At 55.5% G+C, this 19,544-nt stretch overlaps 1 protein-coding gene across 1 annotated transcript; it reads left to right on the plus strand.

Annotated features, from left to right (window-relative positions):
* Positions 1 to 10,308: 10,308 nt before the first annotated feature.
* On the plus strand, positions 10,309 to 13,912 carry MIND_01425400 (Aldo-ket-red domain-containing protein; the record flags this gene model as incomplete). Its single annotated transcript, XM_037370636.1, has 19 exons — positions 10,309 to 10,311; positions 10,377 to 10,452; positions 10,500 to 10,751; positions 10,800 to 11,029; positions 11,892 to 11,941; positions 11,988 to 12,121; positions 12,175 to 12,183; positions 12,240 to 12,440; positions 12,488 to 12,614; positions 12,671 to 12,787; positions 12,832 to 12,917; positions 12,965 to 13,017; positions 13,066 to 13,118; positions 13,163 to 13,222; positions 13,273 to 13,308; positions 13,359 to 13,431; positions 13,476 to 13,653; positions 13,686 to 13,813; positions 13,871 to 13,912. The coding sequence occupies 19 exons, from the start codon at positions 10,309 to 10,311 to the stop codon at positions 13,910 to 13,912; spliced, it is 1,908 nt and encodes a 635-aa protein (XP_037213017.1).
* Positions 13,913 to 19,544: the final 5,632 nt, after the last annotated feature.

Below are 19,544 nucleotides of genomic sequence, written 5' to 3' on the forward strand. Positions count from 1 at the left end.
CCTGTAAGTATCTTACCTGTGTCAGTCGTAAGGTGCTTTGATAATGAGGCAGGGCATATTAAGGTATGGTGTGGAATACATGCAGTAAAGCACCTTACAATGGGCACAGGTAAGGTACCTCCACTCATCTGCAGGTTTTTTGAGGCATTTGAGCCATACCTCCATCCTTGAGTTTTTATGCTGCTCTATGAGGTAATAGCCTTACCTATATCAGTCATGAGGTGCGCCGTCATGAGGTGCTTTAATGACAGGGCAGGGTGTGCTAAGCTAGTGCTGATGATAGCCCTTGAGTACCTTACCCATGTCAGTCGTGAGGTGCTTTAATATTAGGCAGGGCACATCCAGCTAGTACTGATGATAGCCTATAAGTACCTTACCCATGTTGGTCGTGAGGTGCTATGATAATGAGGCAGGGCATATTAAGGTATGGTGTGGAATACATGCAGTAAAGCACCTTACAACAGACACAGGTAAGGGACTTTCACTCATCTGCAGGTTTTTTCAGGCATTTGAGCCATACCTTCATTCTTAAGTTTTATGCTGCTCTATCTGGGCCGCGACCGAATCACCCAGGCCGCTGCCTCCCCGCAATCGCCGCACACCTAGCCGCGCACACAGGCAACTCACTCTGCCTGTTTGATGCCCGCTTCTACGACTGGGAGGCGAGCGCCGGCCTGAAAGTATGCGCCGCATGCATGGCCTATTTGAGCACGGAGCTGCACACTGCGCAGCAGCGGTTCTGGGACGCGCTCCCGGGCATCTATGGCCTCCCCCTGTTGCTGGAGCTGGAGAAACTCAAGACTGAGGCGATCCAGTGTGACCTGCTTTTGTAGCCGCCGTAACTATGTATTCTTCTCTCTGTTTTCAAGTTAGTAGTTACAGCCTTAGGCCTATGATGTTCGGCGTTTCCGAGTTCGTTGTTTGTTTGTAGTACCACACTGTGATAACGCTGCCATTGGCAGTCACTGAAATTCAGCTTCAATACTGCTTTAGTGGCTGCACTGCCCGTTCTCACCTCCGGCGACCGGTCAACGGCTTCGGCTCGGACCTCGGCACCATATGGAAAGAGGGGGCGGGACTGGTGGGTGGCTCACCAGGTGCGTGTGAGTCCAAGGTTACCTCCGCGGCTCTGCCTGCCACAAGTCTCAGAAGACCCTCGTACTTGCACATGGGGAACCATCACAACTTCGGACGTTGCGTCACAGGAACATGTCCTGTCAAAAATGATTGTATCCAGCTTGTCAAATTGAACTAAGTTTGTCACTTATGTACATTGTCACGCTGTACTATATCTTGTTTTTCTATGCCCACCATGGACGCACCACACGAGCCCGAGCCCCACCGTGTCGCGAAGCTGTGGTTCGACGACAGGAACATCGTCCTCCAGGCGGGGCACGCACAATATAAGGTGTACCGCGGCATCCTCGCGCTGGAGTCTACTATGTCTGGCGACATGCTCGTGTTTCCACAGCCAGCCCCGGGCACGTCGGCGTCGCCGGGCGACATGGTTGACGGATGTCTGTTGGTCCAGCTGCAGGATGCCAAGGAGGAGATCACGCTGTTCTTGAAAGCTATCTTCGTGCCCTCGTGCATCGTAATATCCACTCATTTCAATACTTAGCCTTCATCCTGACCCATGCAGCTCCTTCTGGTCATTCCCGGTGCTGACGACTGTGGAAGCAGTCATTGGGTGTGTGCAGCTGGGGCATAAGTACAACACACCGATTCACCGCCTGTTATGACGACACCTTCAAAGGGGACCACGGGCCGGCGCCGTTGCGTCGTGGTTCTGCCCGGGGACGACCACCTGATTGCGCTTGTGCGTTTGGCCCGAGAGATCAATGCGCTGTGGGTCCTGCCATTGCTGTTCTATCGGCTCGCGGGCAACCTGCACGACCTCGCGGAGCAGCTCATCAACAGGGACGGTTGTCAATGGCGTCCCGGCCCGGCTCGATCCTGGCGATCAAGTGACTGTCCTTTGTGGGGCCACGAAACAACAGCAGGTGGCTGTGGGTCTAGATGGGTGCATGAAGCCCGCCCCACCAAAAATTTGCGACAAAGACATGTGCCAGCTTTGGATCATGTGCATGGCGTCCTCCCGTCTCTTCCGGGACCACCTCCGTGACCACCACTTGGTGCTGCTCCTTATGTTCGACTACCGCGAGGACATGGTTGAATGGCAGAACAGCGCCGACTGGGATGGAATTTGTCAGATATGCAAAGCACATTTGCACAAAAAGCTCCAGGCGTTATGGGCTCCCGCCGTGGGCGGAGTTGGAGAACCTGAAGCAGGCGGCGATCGGGGATGATTAATCACAACAACGATGTTGTATTACACCTAAACTCAAAATTTCCAAGCGACACTGACTCGGGAGACGGCCCACGGGCCACGGCGCGCTAAACATACTAAGTATCAAGTATGGAATGACAGAGAACTCAGCTGCTTCAAGTTCCTCGTGATATCGATGCTGGTCGTGCTCCCTGTCACAGTGTCGCACTGGTCCCTGTCTTGCTCTGGCTCCCGCTGACCCTGGTTCTCGGCATGTCTCTTGGGTTTGCTCCTGATCATGGGCGACATCAGTGCCCCTGCGGAGCATGTTGTGTACGTTGGGACAAGCTTGGCAACGACAGCGTTCATCCTGAGACACTGCCACTGGGCCTGTCCTCACCTCTCCGGTGAGCCTGACCTGGAGGAGCCCGTTGCACTAGCGGCCCGGCAACTTCTTAAGGTTCAAGGTCAAGCCCAAGGCCCCTGCTCCTCACGTTCTGACGAGTGGGCCATCTCCGACGGTCTCCTCCATTTCCGAGGGAAGATTGTTGTACCAAAGGACAAGGACCTTCGGAGACGCATCATCGAGCACTGCCATGACACTCGATCTGCTAAGAGTGTGTGTGTGTGTGTGTGCGCGTGTGAATAGAGGTATTGTTGGTACTGGTAGTGGAGGCGGCGCAAAGTGACAGAATGCAAAAGCAGAGCACGGAAGCAGGAAAGCGGTCGATAGCGAGGAGGGTGATTGATGGCGGATCGGCTCCCAATGGTGGTGAGTAATTGACGATTAAGAACAAATGCGAAACAAAGTGGACAACAATGACAAGAAATAGAGCAGGCTTGGACGGGAGGAGCAGGGCACAGGCAGGCGCTCAGCCGCAGCGGTGTCCAGTCAGCCAGCAAGGACTGCCGACAGCTGCAGGCGGCCACGTCCAGGGGCACCGGGGCCGCCCTGGGCACGAGGCACAGTGCCGGGATGGGTGCCGAGGAACGTCTAGCGACGATGAGTACGGCACAGATAACAGGATGGAGAGACGCACATGTATGTCCTGTCGGCGCACCGCGTGCTGGCCAGCGGGGCCTGAGCTCAGCGTCGGTGGACTGCTCTTTTCCGGTCCGAGTCACGCCTGTCACACCGGCCGGCCCTGTTTTCCGCCACCCACCATGTGCAACACCCACAACCACACCCACGAGCGGGACCACGACGACGCACAACCTGTGTGTACAGGATATGCAGGATGAGCCAGTGACATGGGTCGTGTCGGCTCAGAGCATACGGCGTGGTAACTGAGTACTGCCAACTGTGAGTTCTTGTTACCTGTTCAGCTGAGCCAAAGGAAGACTTAAATGCTAAGTCGCGGTCGGGACATTAGACTCAATGAGTGCTGGAGAGGCGGTGAGGACAGGAGCGGGGGGGAGGGGAATCGCGTCGGTGTGGCGCGTGGCAGCTGCAAACTGAGCATTATTCCGAACTTGAAGTCGTTCCTGCTCAGCGACCAAGGAATCACCTGTGTAGCTGGCTAGCAATCCTCCTCATCCATGCTGGACCGCGCGGCTCTGGCAGCATCAACACGAGAAGCAATTCCCTCACAGCGAAACTTGAAAGCTATTTCCTGGCAGCAAAAAGATATTCCCTGACAGCAAAGAGACAAAAACTGGACGCCCTCCCCCCACCCACGCCCCCACCCCTGCCATCATTGCCCTCCTTATCGATATCCTCTGCGTCGTCCCAACAACTCCATGACGCGTACCTCTTCCTCTCGCAGTGCGCAACACCCCGGAAGCCAGAGCGGCCCCCACCAGACCCAGCCCGCACTGTGCGCCATGCGCGTCCGCTTTGCTTGCACCTTGCTCTCGACCGCCCTGCTCATTGCGCCCCCCCTCGCAGCCCCACCCCAAACGCGTCACCCGGCTGCCCGGCAGCGAGCCCCGGGCACGTGGAAACCACACACCCTATTTCCTTCTCCCAAATCCACCACCAGCACAGCAGCCCCTGTTGCCCTGCATTACCCAGCCTGGCCTCACGTGACCGTGTCTGATCATGATTTACGACTGATCATGATGGTGATGGGAAGCACAAGCCGCAGGCTGGGACAGCCCAAAGATGCTCAAAAGTCCTCCGGAAGTGCTACATATTATATGTATCAGCTTGGCGGTGGCCGGGCGCCGGGACGGACAGTCCGGCGTCGTGTCCTGCATCTCCCGGTAATCATACGGGGACAGTTTGGCAGTCTCTTTGTTGACAGAGGTGCGTGCAGCGGAATTTGGGGCGAAATACGCTTCCACCGCCTGGATAAATGCGTGCGGGAAGTCATCCATGGAGGCAGATGACTCTGATGAGGTCTGCTTCGACGCAGACGCACAATGCTGGGCGCGGTCAGTGGGGTACAAGCAGCAGGTTAAGTAGACGCACTGGCAATAATCTCCGCGTATTTTGAGTATGTCGGGGTGTCCTGTTTGACGCTTAGCAGAAGTTTCGAATGGGAAAGGATGGCGCCGTCCATACAGAAATCCATCTCGATAAGCGTGATCTACATGTCATAATTGCCGGCGCCTTTGGAGGGTTAAACGAGAAAACTTCAAAAGCACTACATACTAGATGTTCGTCGCTCTGAGGTCAAAGTCAGACAATTTTCCTAGACAAAGCCATTGTGATTACCAGGCTAGAATTGTTGAAGGCTGCTGCTGTGCTTCAAGATGTCCAAGGCAGCAGAGACTCCAGCGAGGCGTTTGAAGTACAAGGTTGTTAGCTGTGCAAATGGCGCCTTGGAGGGATGCAGCGCAATGATCTCCACTGAGAGTATTTGTAGGGATCGCAGTTCCGGTGCGTCCAGGATTCGCAGTCGTTTCAACTCCCAGTCACCCTCGGACGCCGCAATCGAAAGACGCTGTAGCATTGGAAATTGTGATCCAGCCAAAAACAGCTGGGCCAGCGTCTCCATTGGCACGCTTAGTGAGACGTCTCGCCAGCGAGATACCAGCGGGAGTAATGTCTGCGCCGTAATCAAGAAAGGCTGTCACATGAAGTGTAAGGGGGAGGACATTAGCGCGTGCAATCCATAGTTTTGTGAGATTAATCAGCTCAAAGCTGCTCTACGAATGTGCTTCCGTAGTCCGAGTTGTTGTCGTGGGACATGCGGCGTTCCGAGCAGCGCAATGCTCCCGGGTTAGGCTCCCTTCCCAGTTGTCGTTGGATCTAACGGGGATTTGGAGAGCCTCAGCAAACAAGAAAACGTTAACGATAGAGAGGACGAGGGCCTTGCCCTGGACCCACCCTGCCGGGGGCCTCTGCTCGCCGCAGGGCCCGCTGCTGCTGGGAGCACTCTTCTCTTCCCTCCTCCCCTCTCTCACTTTCCTAGGTGCTCTGGAGCTTTTTATCACGTAGTTACGGGCGCGGCCGGGGTTTTCCACCCGGACCCCACGCTGCCGCGGAGGCCTGCTGCGCAGCTCGTGAATTGATCCTGAGCTGATTCCCGAGGTCATAGGAAGCATGCGTCGAGTGCATCAATCCCACTGATCACCCTTGCTTAAGGGCTGATCAGTGGGATTGGACTCGATCAGTAGGACTGGTTTGGGGTGGCCCAGTCCCAGTCCCACTGATTTCGTCACCCCTCATACTGTACTTGTCGATATCGCAGGCACCCACCGAGTGTACATATTCGTCTCCATAGTGAAATGCGAGGTGGACATTCAAAAGATCCAATGCAGGGAAGTAGCTGGCTATGGATGCCAGCTTGCTGCTAGTGTCGCACCCCTCTAGCACTGCAAGCGTCAGATCCGTGACTGCTCCAAGTGCGCGCGTAGGAAGGGCAGCAAGGGCGAGCAGCAGGGCTGGCGTATCGGGTCCCAGTAGCGTGAGCTTGTCAATGTTGGCCAGCGGAAGGATAAGCAATGCCAGCTCAAGCGTGGCTTGTAACTGTGTCAAAGTACGGAATGTGCATGGCAAATCGCGGTCCGGAGGGGCTACCGGGGAGGGAATGTTGTCGGTCGTGAGTATCAGGGACTCCAGCCTAGGAAAGGCGGTGTTGAGCAAGGTGGCGAGTTCACTGGTCTCCGAGCCTCTGATACTAATTGTGAGGTGGGTGGTATTCAGGAATATCGGGAGTACGGCAATTCCGCCCTGGCAGTGTAATGCCAGACTTGGCGCTGCTGCTTCCCATCGTATCTGCAGCGCGCAAACGCGCTGAGGCTACAAGGTTCAGCCAGGAGCTCGGTTCGCTGCAGTCGGCGAGTATCAAGCTGCTGATGGATATTTTCTGGAGGAACATAGAGCTGGCGAGAGAAGGGGGGGATTGCACAGTTGATGAGGAACAATGTCTCGAGTGATTGTAGCTGGGCGAGCGCACCAAGCGCCGCGGTCGTGAATTCTATCTGTTCAGCCTTGAAGTAGCGAAGATTGCCGAAGCGGGGGAGTGTCGTGAGTACGCTATGGAGCATAGAATGAATCTCGTCCTCGTCGCTGAACCTGACATCGCTGAATTTGTACGAATACCCAGAGTAGCAGCTAAGCAGGTTGACAGAGATGCACTTGACGTACGGCGCCACGCTATTCGACCCAAACAGTCCCAGTTTATCCTCCAACTGCTGCGTTTGCTCCGTCGTCAAAGGTATAGGGCAGGAACGAGAGGTTGGTGAGTAGGAGTGTGCGAGCCAAAGAGCAGAAGCGCCGCGATGCACGGGCGACATTGTGCAGGTCATCCCTTGACGCTCGTCGGAAGACGTCGAGGAGGAGCTCGTTGGGCAACACGGTTGTTAGGAGAGAAATGGTTGCCGCGTGAGAGCGTCACTGAGCGTGTGACAGCCGACTGGGATGCCAAGCCACTGCGCTCAACTTGAAAGACAGGTCTTGCTCTCAAGCTCCTTCTCCAGCTTAATACAGTCGGGTATCGGAGGACACAGTGCAGCATTCTGCGCTCAAAGGACTACAATGGTGCCCAAAAACCTTCACGGCCAACGTGTCCACGGACATGAATTTGATGGCTCCCTGTGCACGTGCATCAGCATGGTCCGTGCGCCGCCCGCCAAACACGGGTCATCGCCCTTCTTTTCCGCCCACTTTCCCCCACACGGTCTGAGCCGACCTTGCGATTCTGCCCTCGGTGGCCCGCGCTGGTGTCGAGGAAGGAACAGCCTGCTTTCGAGGCAGGATGGACATGGGATCAGGCGCTTCAAAAATAAAATGTGGCTGGCGGGTGGGCGCCAGCGCACGCGGCTCCTTGTACATCGTATTTGTCCGTCGTCGTGGCACAATTTTTTATCTTCCTTGACCCGTCTCGGCGGGTCTCATGGTTGTCGTGTGCAGAGGGACAAGGTGTGTTGTGCACTTGATACTAGTAATTGGGGCTCACCCATTGTCAGTGTAATAGACGTTGTTGTATCCGTGCACTACTAATCAACATATTGCCAATTTTCCCCCAAGAATGGTGCAGTCGCCGTTATTCGACCGATCCTCTGCGTCGTCCACTATGCGCTGGCATCTGGCTGCCAACAGCGTTGTCCCGCATCGGCGTCGCGTCTTTCGCTGGTAGGCACTTGCAGCGATGTTATACAGCATTTTGCGGAACACTGGCGCTTCCAGTTGATTGATTCCCGCGGTCGCCAGCTGACTCATCCCCGCATCTTGCTTCTCACTCTCATGGACGACCCGCCCTTCCCCGCGAGATCGAGCTGCACATCTTCCGCGAGGCGGCGCTGCAGCGGCCGCGGGGCATCCCAGTGTTGATGCGCGTAGCGTGGTGGGTGAAAGAGTGGTGCGTCCGGCAATGCGTACTTTGGTCCGTTTCTCTCGCTGACCAGCTGTGGCCGCCAGTGTGGAGCCGCTGCTGTACAACGTCTTGAGTCTTCGGGATCCGGAGGCTGGTCCGACTCTCAATACACCATTCCCAGTCTTGTCGCCGTCTGCCTTCAGGGCGCTCATCGAAGACCCCCGCCGGCAGGCATTCATCGCGCAGTCGACCGGTCTGCGTCTCGACGGAGAGCTCTCCTCGTCTGAGACTAACAGTATTCTGAACTCCTGCCCCCACCTCCAAGATGTTGTCATTCTACCGCGTGGTCTCATATTTAGCACGGCAGACGTGCTCGGAACTCTGCCCAACCTCCGGCGGCTCACCACGAACCTGCTCTCGCTCTACATGATGACCGCATCTCCCGACCTCTCCCGCTCACCGCATCACACACCTCCACCTGTCGTTCTACCACCGCTGGCCGCAAGTCTGGCCGCCGCTTCTGGCGCTTCGTGCGCTGACGCATCTCGCCATCGATACAAAGGAGTGGTACCACGACATTCTGCAGAGGGACGCCCCACCGCTCGACATGTTGCTGGACGTGCTGTCGGATCCACATCGGCGGTTGAATGTATTCGTCCTGTCCTACCAGCGCGTTGGGAAGGTGCCGCTCGACGAACGCCTCATAGAGCACCCCTGCGTGCCTCCTGGTCCACCAGGGGATCGGCTGGCCGGAGTGGCAGGATGAGTGGACAGGCGGCGCGACTAGTGCGGGGTTCTGGGAGCGCGTGGATAAAATGCTTGCGGAGCGTCGCTCAGCGGGCGCCCCAGGGAAATATGACAATGATTGGTAGTCCTTCTAGTGGAAAATATTCTGTAAACTATTGAATCGGAATCCTCCAAGTTATCAGTGCCTTCAAGTGCGTCCACTTCTCACACGGAAGCGTGTTGTCTATATGCGCGTCTGTCACAGTCTCCTCAGTTCTGTGAAGCACACGAAATCAACCGTATCGGCACACCTAGTACCCGTCCCGCAGGACATTATACGCTCCACGACATACTCAGCTCCGTTGAGGGGGCAGATTCCCGCTGATCACATCAACGGGCATGGCCACGACTGTCGCGTCATTTGGCAGGCTGTCTATTTTGCTTGTCGTGCTCATTTCCATGGAGAGACGGGGGAGATGATCTGGGCCTTTTTAAACCCCCTGGGATCCTCTACCCGTCAGATGACGGGAGCCGCACGCCACCGACACCATCAACTTGGTTATCGATTCATGGAATACCTCCAAAGTTTTTCGTCAAGCAAAACTGCTTGCCGATGAACGATTAGATGCGCTCCAGCTGTTTGAACTGCATATGGCAGTAACTGAGGATCTCGCTCGTCAGCATGCAGACGAGGTTGGTGAATGGTCCCGGCTTTCTCGATTGCCACAAAAATCACGAACTGGAGAATGGGAAAGTGCTTATCAGCATAGGTCTACTGCAGGTACATAATAACCGACTTACTTTTGATTTGGGCACTGACTGGTTGTAGTAATAACTATCGAGGACGTTTTGTCAAGTATGGTGGCTGATGAACGATTGAAATCAGCCTCAAGATCAACTGGCGAAGACGAGCCTCCCTCGGCAGCTTCGATGGATTCATGATGGGATTGATATTGAGCGACAGCAGTACGTATCACTAGGTTCTTGTCCTGTTGCTGTTACTGAGAACAGAGACAGAATGCTTATTATTGCGTTGCTTAAAAGTCATCGTGAGCATCCACTTCAAGAAACCTGGGACACAATAACGCGGGTTCGTGATACTCTGAATACGGCACTGAGACAATTTGGGAACACCAACGTGCAATTTACCCACGTCTACAACTCAGCGCTCTTGACATTGATGAACCAGAGTTGACCGAGATTCAACTCCCGTCCTGGCGAATCAAGCATCACCAGCGCTTGGTTTCCAGCACTGATCCGGATGATGTGGCATTGCGGGCAGCTGAGATCAAGCTCAGGTGCAGTCAAGCGGAGAATGGCATTCTGGCAGTACAGGCTGCTTCTTTGGCATTGTCAGCAACGAAAAAGGCTCGTGAGCTTGATTATCGTGGACAGGGTGGCATTACACGCTCTCAACGAAATGAGCAAAAAGGCCATCTTGTCAAGGATCACGAGATCAACACGTACAACCGAGCTCGAGATGCGTTGGTGGACCTGGACCATATCAAGAAGGACTCAGATCAACCATTTCCGACTCTCAGCCGACGTGATACGCGGCGCAAGGAGAGACACATCTCCATCGTGCAAAAGGAGACTCACGTCTTTTTGATGGTACTGCTTGGTATCTACAAAGCGGAACCAAGATTGCCTCAAAATCAATTTCTTCATTACTTCAGCCGCTTTCAGATGGAGCTAGTGACTCTGAGGATGAGCCACAGCTACTCACAGGGACCAAGACACTCAAACGATCTGGTAGGAATATTTCTCAGCATACTCAAATTTATTTTGAATATTTATAGGTCCTCAGAAATCACCTCGCCCTGCCAAACGTGTCAAAGACATCCTACCCAACACCAGTGATGAGGATGAAGCAGCAGAGAATGGCACTACAAATTCACCTGGGCCACCACAGGGAAGAACACCAAAAAGGTTACACAAGAACAAGTCACCTATGAAAAAGGCAACCAAAAGTGATGGTTGGATCTGGATGGATAGTTGGACAAAGGGTCATATCTCCAATGACTCTAAAGTTGCTGAATATAAACAAGAAGGTGTGTGTTAATATGCTTAACTTATCTTGTCACTAAATAATAAAATAGCGGATCGTGTACAGTACCTGCGTGCTGAAGCTGAGATGTACCGCTGGCTAGAGCAGTATGAAAGGAAGCATGCTGAGCTCTGGCGGGTCATTGAGCGCTTTGGGCATGATGCTACTGTGTGGGAGGGCCTTGCAAACCGTGCAGAGGCACAGAATGGTGTGGCATCAGGGGCTGTAACTTTTGCCCGAATGCAGGCTGCCATGTCCAAAAGGCTGCAACACAATGCTAGGGTAATCTTTTGCCACCCTGACTCTGGTGCACATCATGATTGGATTCATGCAACAAGTTTTGATGATCTCATATCCCGAATTGGGCATTAGGGAGGCAGTGTTCAAATGGATGGATAACATGGGTATTCACCGTGCATATAAAGATTTTTGAATATATTTGTTTATTTATTATTTTATTTTATTTATTTATTATTTTATTTATTTATTATTTTGATATGAGAAAATTCATTATATACAACATACATGCCAACATATAGTGAAAATCAGAATATAAGGAGGGAACTTAAGTTCACAAGCCAGACTTAAGAGGATATTTGGTTTGACCAGTAGAACTTAAGATAAGCTAATTTTATTTCACACACACCAGGGGATATATGGACCGGGCCCGAGGGCTGGATTTCTAAGGCGAAGGAAGAGCCGTGGGGGGTGGCAAACTTGTAGATGCAGCGCAGCAACGGCTAGCAACGGCGGGCGGCGGCGCGGCGCAAGCGGGTGGAGCAAGAAAGCTGACGAGCACGGGGGAGTGGCATTCGACCATAGTCCTGGACGCACTGCCGGCCCGAGTTATGAGAACGAGCAGGGCGATGTCTGGAGTAGAAATGCACCAGAGAAATTGGGCCTCGGATTGTCGTTCGTGCGCGGAGTGGCCCGCAGGGTGCGCCAGGTATCGTCGTGCAAGCGCATCGTCGTCGTGGAGCGGAGGAAAGAAACCAGAGATTGATGTCACGGCCGCCGAGCCCGGACCTGATGCCGATCGCCAGTGCCACGTAAGCAGCCACGCCTTGTCTTCTCCTTCCATGTGCGCGGGAGACGGTCCCGCCCCTGGTCGGAGCGCGGCACGAATGCTATGCTTGAGCCACAGCGCGGTAGGAGCAGGGATGGGCTGCGACGGTCGATTTGGCGTGGCTTGAGGTGCGTGTTGTGCATTCAGTCTCTATTTCGCTGATCTACTCCCCAGTAATCCCTCACTTTTCGCTGGCGAGTCTGACACCCAGGGTGGCGGCCTCTACTGGGCGGAAACAAGCGGCGTGAAATCAGCCGCGGACGGCCCGGATGGCAAGCAGCAGGGCACAACCGGCGGGGACAAGGTGCGTGTGCTATTTCGTCCCGTAACTGGGTCCTGATAGTCGCTACGCGTGTTCAAGTTTTTCACGGTGCGTTACCCATGTCTTGCTCATCACGCAGAGCCAATCGCTCATTTCACTAATAGGTCTACTGCCCCCACCGACGGCGCTCCGCCTTCCTCCAGACACCACCGGCCCGTTCGCCGACGCTGCAATCGATTCCCATTCCACTCCTCTCCACCTGCCCCCATGTCCTCTCCAGTCCCCGTCTTCGACGCAAAAGCGATGCCCTTCCGCCGGTTGGGCCCCCAGCGGTCTGCGCGTGCCGCTCTTCTCTCTCGGCGGCTGTCCGTCTTTGCGCATTCCCCATTGGCTTTAGCTGAGCTCTCGACAGGGCTCACCCTCGGAGGCTCCGTCGCCGGCGAGAGCGTCAAGGACATCATGCAGGCCGCCTTCGAGAATGGGATCAACATGTTCGACACCGCGGAGGACTACCAGAAAGGTGCGGCTGAGCGCGAAATGTGCGTTCCCTGAGATTCCCTTCTGACCACGCTTTCTCTGACTCCAGCAAAATCAGGGGACACGCTATCAAAGAACTTGGCTGGCGCCGCACGGACCTCGTCATCTCAACCAAGATATTCTGGAGCCACGAGCCAGGCACGGGCCCGAACGACACGGGGCTGTCGCACAAACAGTGCGCCACCTTCCTTTCCTTCCTACAACTCTGACTGGCAACAGCGTTATCGAGGGCACGAAGGCTTGTTTGCGACGGCTCCAGATGGACTATGTCGACGTCATCTTCGCGCATCGTTGCGATACCACCGGTGGGTTTCTTACATTCGCCATAAGGAGGTCAACTGACGCAGGCTAGTTCCGATGGAGGAGATCGTCCGCGCATTTAACTATGTTATCGACCAGGGCTGGGTGAGTGGTGGATTTTGTCTATCCATATCCACTAAGATTCACACGCAGGCTTTCTACTGGGGCACCTCCAGGTGGAGCGCACCAGATCGAGGAGGCGCATCGTGAGCGTGTACCTCTCCCGAGACCTCCCGTCGCTTACCCGCAGCACAGATGTTGCCACGCGCTTAAACCTCATCGCGCCGATCGCAGAGCAGTGCAAGCACAAGTCTGCGCCATCTTCTTTCTTCCTTCGAAATAATGCTGAGGAGACGATAGCATGTTCCACCGCGAACGTCCGGAGAAGGAATACGCGTGCGTGGGCAACCATCAAACTTCAGCAGTAGCTAATGCTGACTTTGTAGCCCTTTGTACGCCAAGTACGGCCTGGGCACAACCGCATTCTCTGCACTGCAGGGCGGACTGCTGACGGGGAAGGTATATCCTCCTCAACCCTCTAACACGTAAACTAACTTTGCTAGTACAACGACGGCATCCCAGACGGCACGCGCGCCGCCACCGTGCCCATGTTCGCGGGGCGACGGAGGGTCCCCAGGGCGAAGAGCTGCTTTGGAAAGTGCGTCTCCTCAGCCAAATTGCTGCGGGTGCGTCGTTTCTCCCGACTTGCTGAACTCTGGGCGGAACCGCGCTGGCGCTCGCGTGGGTTGCGGCGCACCGCCACACTTCCACAGTCATCCTCGGCGTGTCCTCCGTCGCACAGCTCGAGGCGAACCTCGGCGCGCTTGAGGTCCTGCCCAAGCTGGATGCTGCGGTGTTGGCGCGGATCGAGGCTGTGTTGGGTAACCACCCGCAGGAGCCGGTGCGTATTTCTCTATCCAATGATGAGGTGGATAATGCACTAATGATGTTGGTGTAGGAGACGTATGGTCGCCCGCCGCTGGATCAGGGCATCCTTTGACTCGGTGCAATATCACCCCTATCTTTCCTTTGACCACAAGATCAGCTCAAGTAAGGAAGAATACAAATGCCACTCATTCTCTCGTTTATCAATATTGAATATCTTTTGTGATCTGGTGTGCTCAATTCGTATGTGTCTATATCATGATTATGCGTCCTTTGTCCACTGGAGGTTGAGATGGAAGGGTGGTGCAAGTATCGAAATCCAGCTCAGATTGGGGCAACGGCGAAGCAGCTGCCTCCGTAGCACTTGTCCTGTCTGCATCACCAAGGTGTCGGACGAGGAACCGCTCCGGGGCCCACGGCGAGAGAACATACTCGTGTCCGAGTACTTGACTTCGAGCCGCTGCAAACCCAAGGGAAGACTAGCCGGGAAGCCCGTAGGAGGAAGGCGGCAGGCTGTGATAGTATTGAGTAGGGTATGGGCACAGTTCGGATGACGACACTTAGGAGACATTCACTTACGGCGGGCACGCGTCCGGACAGCATCGTTACGGTGAAGTCGAGGGTATGCAGGTGCGGAAAATGTGCAAAGACCGCGCCCCACACGGCAAGATCGCCGTCCTCCGAGTCGCATTCGAGGGTGAGTGTCGTGATTGTCACGGGGATGCACTGCCTATTGCGCTGCAGCACGGACACTAAGCTTGTGGCATCAGCGTTTTCGACATGCAATGTGTGGATAGACGGTGCAATCCGCAGGAGGAGGGGTAAAGCTTCACTGGCTTCATACGTGGTCGTGAGCTTGAATACAGCGGGAAACAACGGTTCGCCGCCGTTAGGGCCATCCCACGGCAGCCCCGGATCGTCCACATAGAGTGCCGCCTCGACACTAAGCTGCTCAACTGCGGGAAAGGCCGCTTGCAGCTGCACACAGCCAGAGTAGGTTAGCAACGCCGCCGCAGCCCTCGGAGAGTCTAAGCGCCAGGTGTTTTACGTGAGGTAGCACACTCGTAAGCCCTTCCACTGGTTGATCCATGTCCAGGCTGACCGCGGAGAGTGTGATGGGCTCAAAGAGCGAACCATTCTGAGAGCGTGCACGTGGGACTGTATGCTGCCGAGGTGGCGACTTTGACGCTTGAGACACGGATACGGATGTCGAGTGCGTTAATAGCGGCACGAAGGAATGCCTGGATCTCGGAGTCCACAGAACAGGCAAAGAGATCCAGCTCAATCGGGCCGCGGACCTGCGCAAGGTTGGCGAGCGCAGAGAGCGTGAATATGAGACTGTGGCCATAGAATTTGCGTAGGTTAACGAACTTGGAGATGCCGGCGAATAGCACGTCACAGATGGTGTGCGTGCCGGCTACATCGTTGAATACTGCGTCTCTGCTTCTTTTCGGCGAAGCCATTCACTTCCTCCCAGGCGACATTGATGCAGTGCACATACGGCGCAATGGCGGGGGACATGAAGAAGGCCAGTTTTGCGATGGCATCCACCACCTCATGAGCAGGTGGGAGCTTAAGGATGGCGCCGCCTGACCAGGCAATGCGCTCCTCCTGGGGCGCATATGGCTTCACGGCAAGCTTGCTGTAGAGGAATGGGCGGGCAAGCAGGCGCAGGCGACGAGAAGCAAGAGCGACGAGCTTGAGCTGGGCGGGCGACACATCTTTGAGCACTTCGTGAAAGAGTTCGCTCGGAAACATGGAGCGACCAGTTGCAGCCAAGCTGGAAGTGAAGAGAGGAAAGCGCTGCCACATATTGACAGCGCACACGTGTGCCCAGCCAATCGGCGTGCCCGGCGCGGAGCTAATCATGATGTGATCGCCCAGTCACATCTTACGCAATCGCCTCCCTTTTTGTTCCTGACGCCCATCTCGACGCACAATGCCAGCCTTTGCAGCACACCTGCGGCGCCAGCTGGCGCAATGCTACGGCAACACTAACCGATACGCATGCGCCCAACCACCCCTTCTCCAGTCGCCAACTTCTCCGGGAGTCTAAATCTGTGGCGACACTGTGCTGCTGGAGATCTTTGCCTGGCGTGTTACGCTGTCCTCGCTTTCCCGACATCACTGACCGAGCGCACCTTTTTTACAAGCCCACTCTTATCCTAGCTTATTCTCTGTCTTCAGACACCAGTCATCAAATCGACCGTATGCTCTACCCGAGCAGGAATACTAGCAACTGCCTCGGATTTCCCAACCGAACTTGGACCGCTGCCCGCGGTATGCAAAATGTGGTCTGGGCCATACTGGATTCTCCTCCGCGCTGCAAGCTTGGACCTTGGCTTGTGCCCAACCACTGGCAGTCCTTTGATGCCCGCGCCGCGCAGCCACCTCAGCTTCCTGACGCCCAACTCGGTCAGCACCATCTTGCGCACATCGACAATGATCATCATCTTCCAGCATATGGACCTGCCGCTGGAGAGTGGTCATCTTCGGATTTGTTCCTCCACTCCGGTCCGGTATTTATACTAATAACTATGCAGCGTGTGTGCAACAGCACTGTCGAGGACACGAATTAACTCGCCTCGATGCAAAATGCCAGCCTCAGGGGCAGATCTACGCAACACTAGCCGATACACATGCCCCAACAACTCCTTCTCTGGATGCCAACTTATTCGAGAGTCTAAATCTGTATTGAGACTCTCCGCTGAGACGAAATTGCTAACACAGGACTTACACCGGCGCATCGATTCCGACTCTGTGGGTCCGGACTTGGCAAATCAAACGCCGACGCAACTTGAAAGCTCACGCTAACGGGTCTGCGCGCTGGCCATCCGGAGACGATCGTGCCCCCGTGGTGCTGCTTGCCATCCGCCTCAGCGCTATGGAGGATAATCCGCACACCTGACACAATATCACACCAGGCGCCTGCCAGGCTACCCGATTCCGCGCGGATTGGTGGCCGCCGCGCTGCGGTTGGCTTATGCCCAACTGTGGCCGGGCCGTGGATGCTATCGCTGCGGCCGCGCCAGCTTCCCCCACGACGATCTTAGCTGCCGACCGGCGCATCGACATCAACTCGACGACGACGCCGCTGAAGAGCATCCTAACTCGGAGGCGTGTTCGAGCTGCCCTGACGCCATTGGCGTCTTCATCAAGATGTTCTGGAGCGGTGGAGCAACAACACGGACATGGGCTGTTTGCGCAAGCAGTGCGCTATCTTTATTCCTCCACTCTGCACCGGGTATTCATGCGATGCAGCCCGTGGGCAACAACGCTGTCCATTAGCGCCTCCAAATGATGCGCGCAGCAGATTGACCTCGGAGAAGCCGCACTGTATACTTCTCCAATGCTCAGTGTGCTCTTCCACCTTATCGGTCTTCTGAAAGCACTGATCAACCGACAGTGTGTTCCACCATACTGCATCTGCATTCGACCCTCAAGCATCTATCCCCGCGGCCCATGTTCTGCGGGATCACGGACATGCCGCCCGGGGCGGCGCGGCGCACTCCTCAGCCCGCCGGCAGGTGCGCCGCGGATGGGGACCCACCTGCGTACCGCTTTGTTGACGCCGGTGGGGCACCGGACTGGTCCCGGGTCCTGCATCTCGTCTCCTGCCAGGGACGCTGTTCGTTAGCCCCGGGAGAGCGCCTTATGTGCCTTGAGCTGCTTAATTGCCAAATTAATGTGTGGATGCATCAATGGTCCCCCGTGCGGCGACGAAGATACCAGCGGCGGAGCTAGCTCCACACGTAGCCTGTCTGTGTCCTAGTCGGACACCATCATCTGTCTCCTTCACTCCAATGCCCAGTGATCCACTGAGATCAGCACTGAAGAGCCTCGTGGATTTTTACAAAGAGATGTGCATATGGGCATGGTCTAATACCTCAGCTGCAGGAGCGGAACCTCAATCATGATATGATGCATTGACGGGCAGCGTGAGCGCAACTGCGCCAGCAGCCTGTCGGGGTCGGGCACCGCTGGGTTCGCGTTCGGGCGCAATCACTGTGTCCGGCGGACTGCCGGGATGACCTTCCCATCACACTGAGCCCTTTAAGTGTGGACGGAAGACGCGGAGGCAGTGACGCAACAAGGGCCAATACCTGCGACTTCCAGATCAGTGTAGGATACTGACCTATTTCATTCAATTAGGCGGGTCACGGTCACATCGGATTTTTTTGGCCGAAATATTTTGGGCGGGTCACGGGTCACAGCCAAATCTTTTGGTCCCAAACTGTCCTAATCGGGAAGATTTCGAAATTTTTCGAGCCTGCGGCGCGCCGAACTTCCCAATCGGGTAATAGGTCACGCGAAATTCGGCCTGTGGCCGGCTGGACATTTCGGCCAAACGGTCACGGGTCACAGGCCCGCTGAATTGATCGAAATGGGTCAGTATTCCCTCCCCCAGCTCCCCCCACACACACCAAGCAAGCAAGTAAATAATCACCACGACTCAACATTGAACTCCCCCACGTGACGGTGCTAGCCCAAGCCAAAGCTTTTGATACCTGATGTCACGCATCACACCAGACCAGTCTTGAGGCTTGGAGTTGGTGCAAGTCCAACCTAAGCTCAAGTTAACTTCAAGGCCCATTGAAACTGGGCCTGACCATAGTCATATGCCTGTCAGGGGAACCCCCACCCGGCCTCCTTCAGACCATCCGAGCGCATCCGAGGCACATCCGACCGGCGCCCCTCGGACGCTCCGACCTACCCCAACCCTCGTCCTCGGCCTCCTTCGCCCGCACAATCACTGATCCGTCAAGACCCTCCCAACGATCACCTTGGGACAGAGCCTGCAACGCCGCTCAGCTCAGGCTTTCTGCGCCTACGCCGGCAGTTACGGACGACCAGTATATAGTTGGCGCCCTAGCAGGCAGACCCTTAGAGTTTCTTCTCTTTGGATCCTCCCCTGCTAGGTCGGTCCCTCCGTGTATTTCCTGTAGCTTTTATTCACGCCTTGGATCCTCCCCTGCTAGGCTTTTTGGCCGGAGTCTCCAGGGTTGCCCTTACAATGCCATCCAGACAGCTGGTAGACCGACTGTGCTATGCTGCTGGTTCGCCGCCTGTTAGTGTTACTCAGACAATTGCTGAGTAAGCAGTGTTCTGAAACAGTGTAACGCTGTGACATTAACAATAACAAATGCCGCCGACACCCTGGTGTGGGTTGCAATATGCAGCAATGCCAGTGCCAGACCGAACTTAGGCAGCCGTGGCTTGAGTCGGACCGACTCCGAATCTTGCAAGCGTCACGTGTGCAAAAGGCCGACGCAGTAATGGCCGATGCAATAATGGCTGATGCAGTAATGGCTGATCCGGTAATGGCTGATCCGATAATGGCCGATGCAGTGATGGCCGACGCAGCAGTAAGGGGCCGACACGCTCTGGACCACCGCCAGGGAGAACCCCAAACCGCGGTCAGAGTCCAAGGGGCTGGTGACATCTTACAAGCGCCAGGGCCGCTTATAAGCCATCTGACGGCCGACCGTGACACCGTGTGGCCTGCAGGCATTCCCGACATGCTGCACAATGCAGCAGTCATACTAAGTACTTTATCATCCCCGCTCTGCGTGTCGGCTGGCCAGGCCAGTTAGCGTTACACCAGCCAACGATTCGCTGATGCCGGGCGACCATCGTTTGCGAAGCGCAGTCACTGTGGGACCCGGCCCGGACTAGCACCAGGCCCTCGGCAAAACTGTTGGATGTCCGGTCCGGACTGAGTCGGTCGCCTGGCTCTGCAATACCCG

Source organism: Mycena indigotica (genome assembly GCF_014461135.1).
Source record: "Mycena indigotica strain 171206Taipei chromosome Unknown Mind.scaff0019, whole genome shotgun sequence".
Taxonomy (NCBI): Eukaryota; Fungi; Basidiomycota; class Agaricomycetes; order Agaricales; family Mycenaceae; genus Mycena; species Mycena indigotica.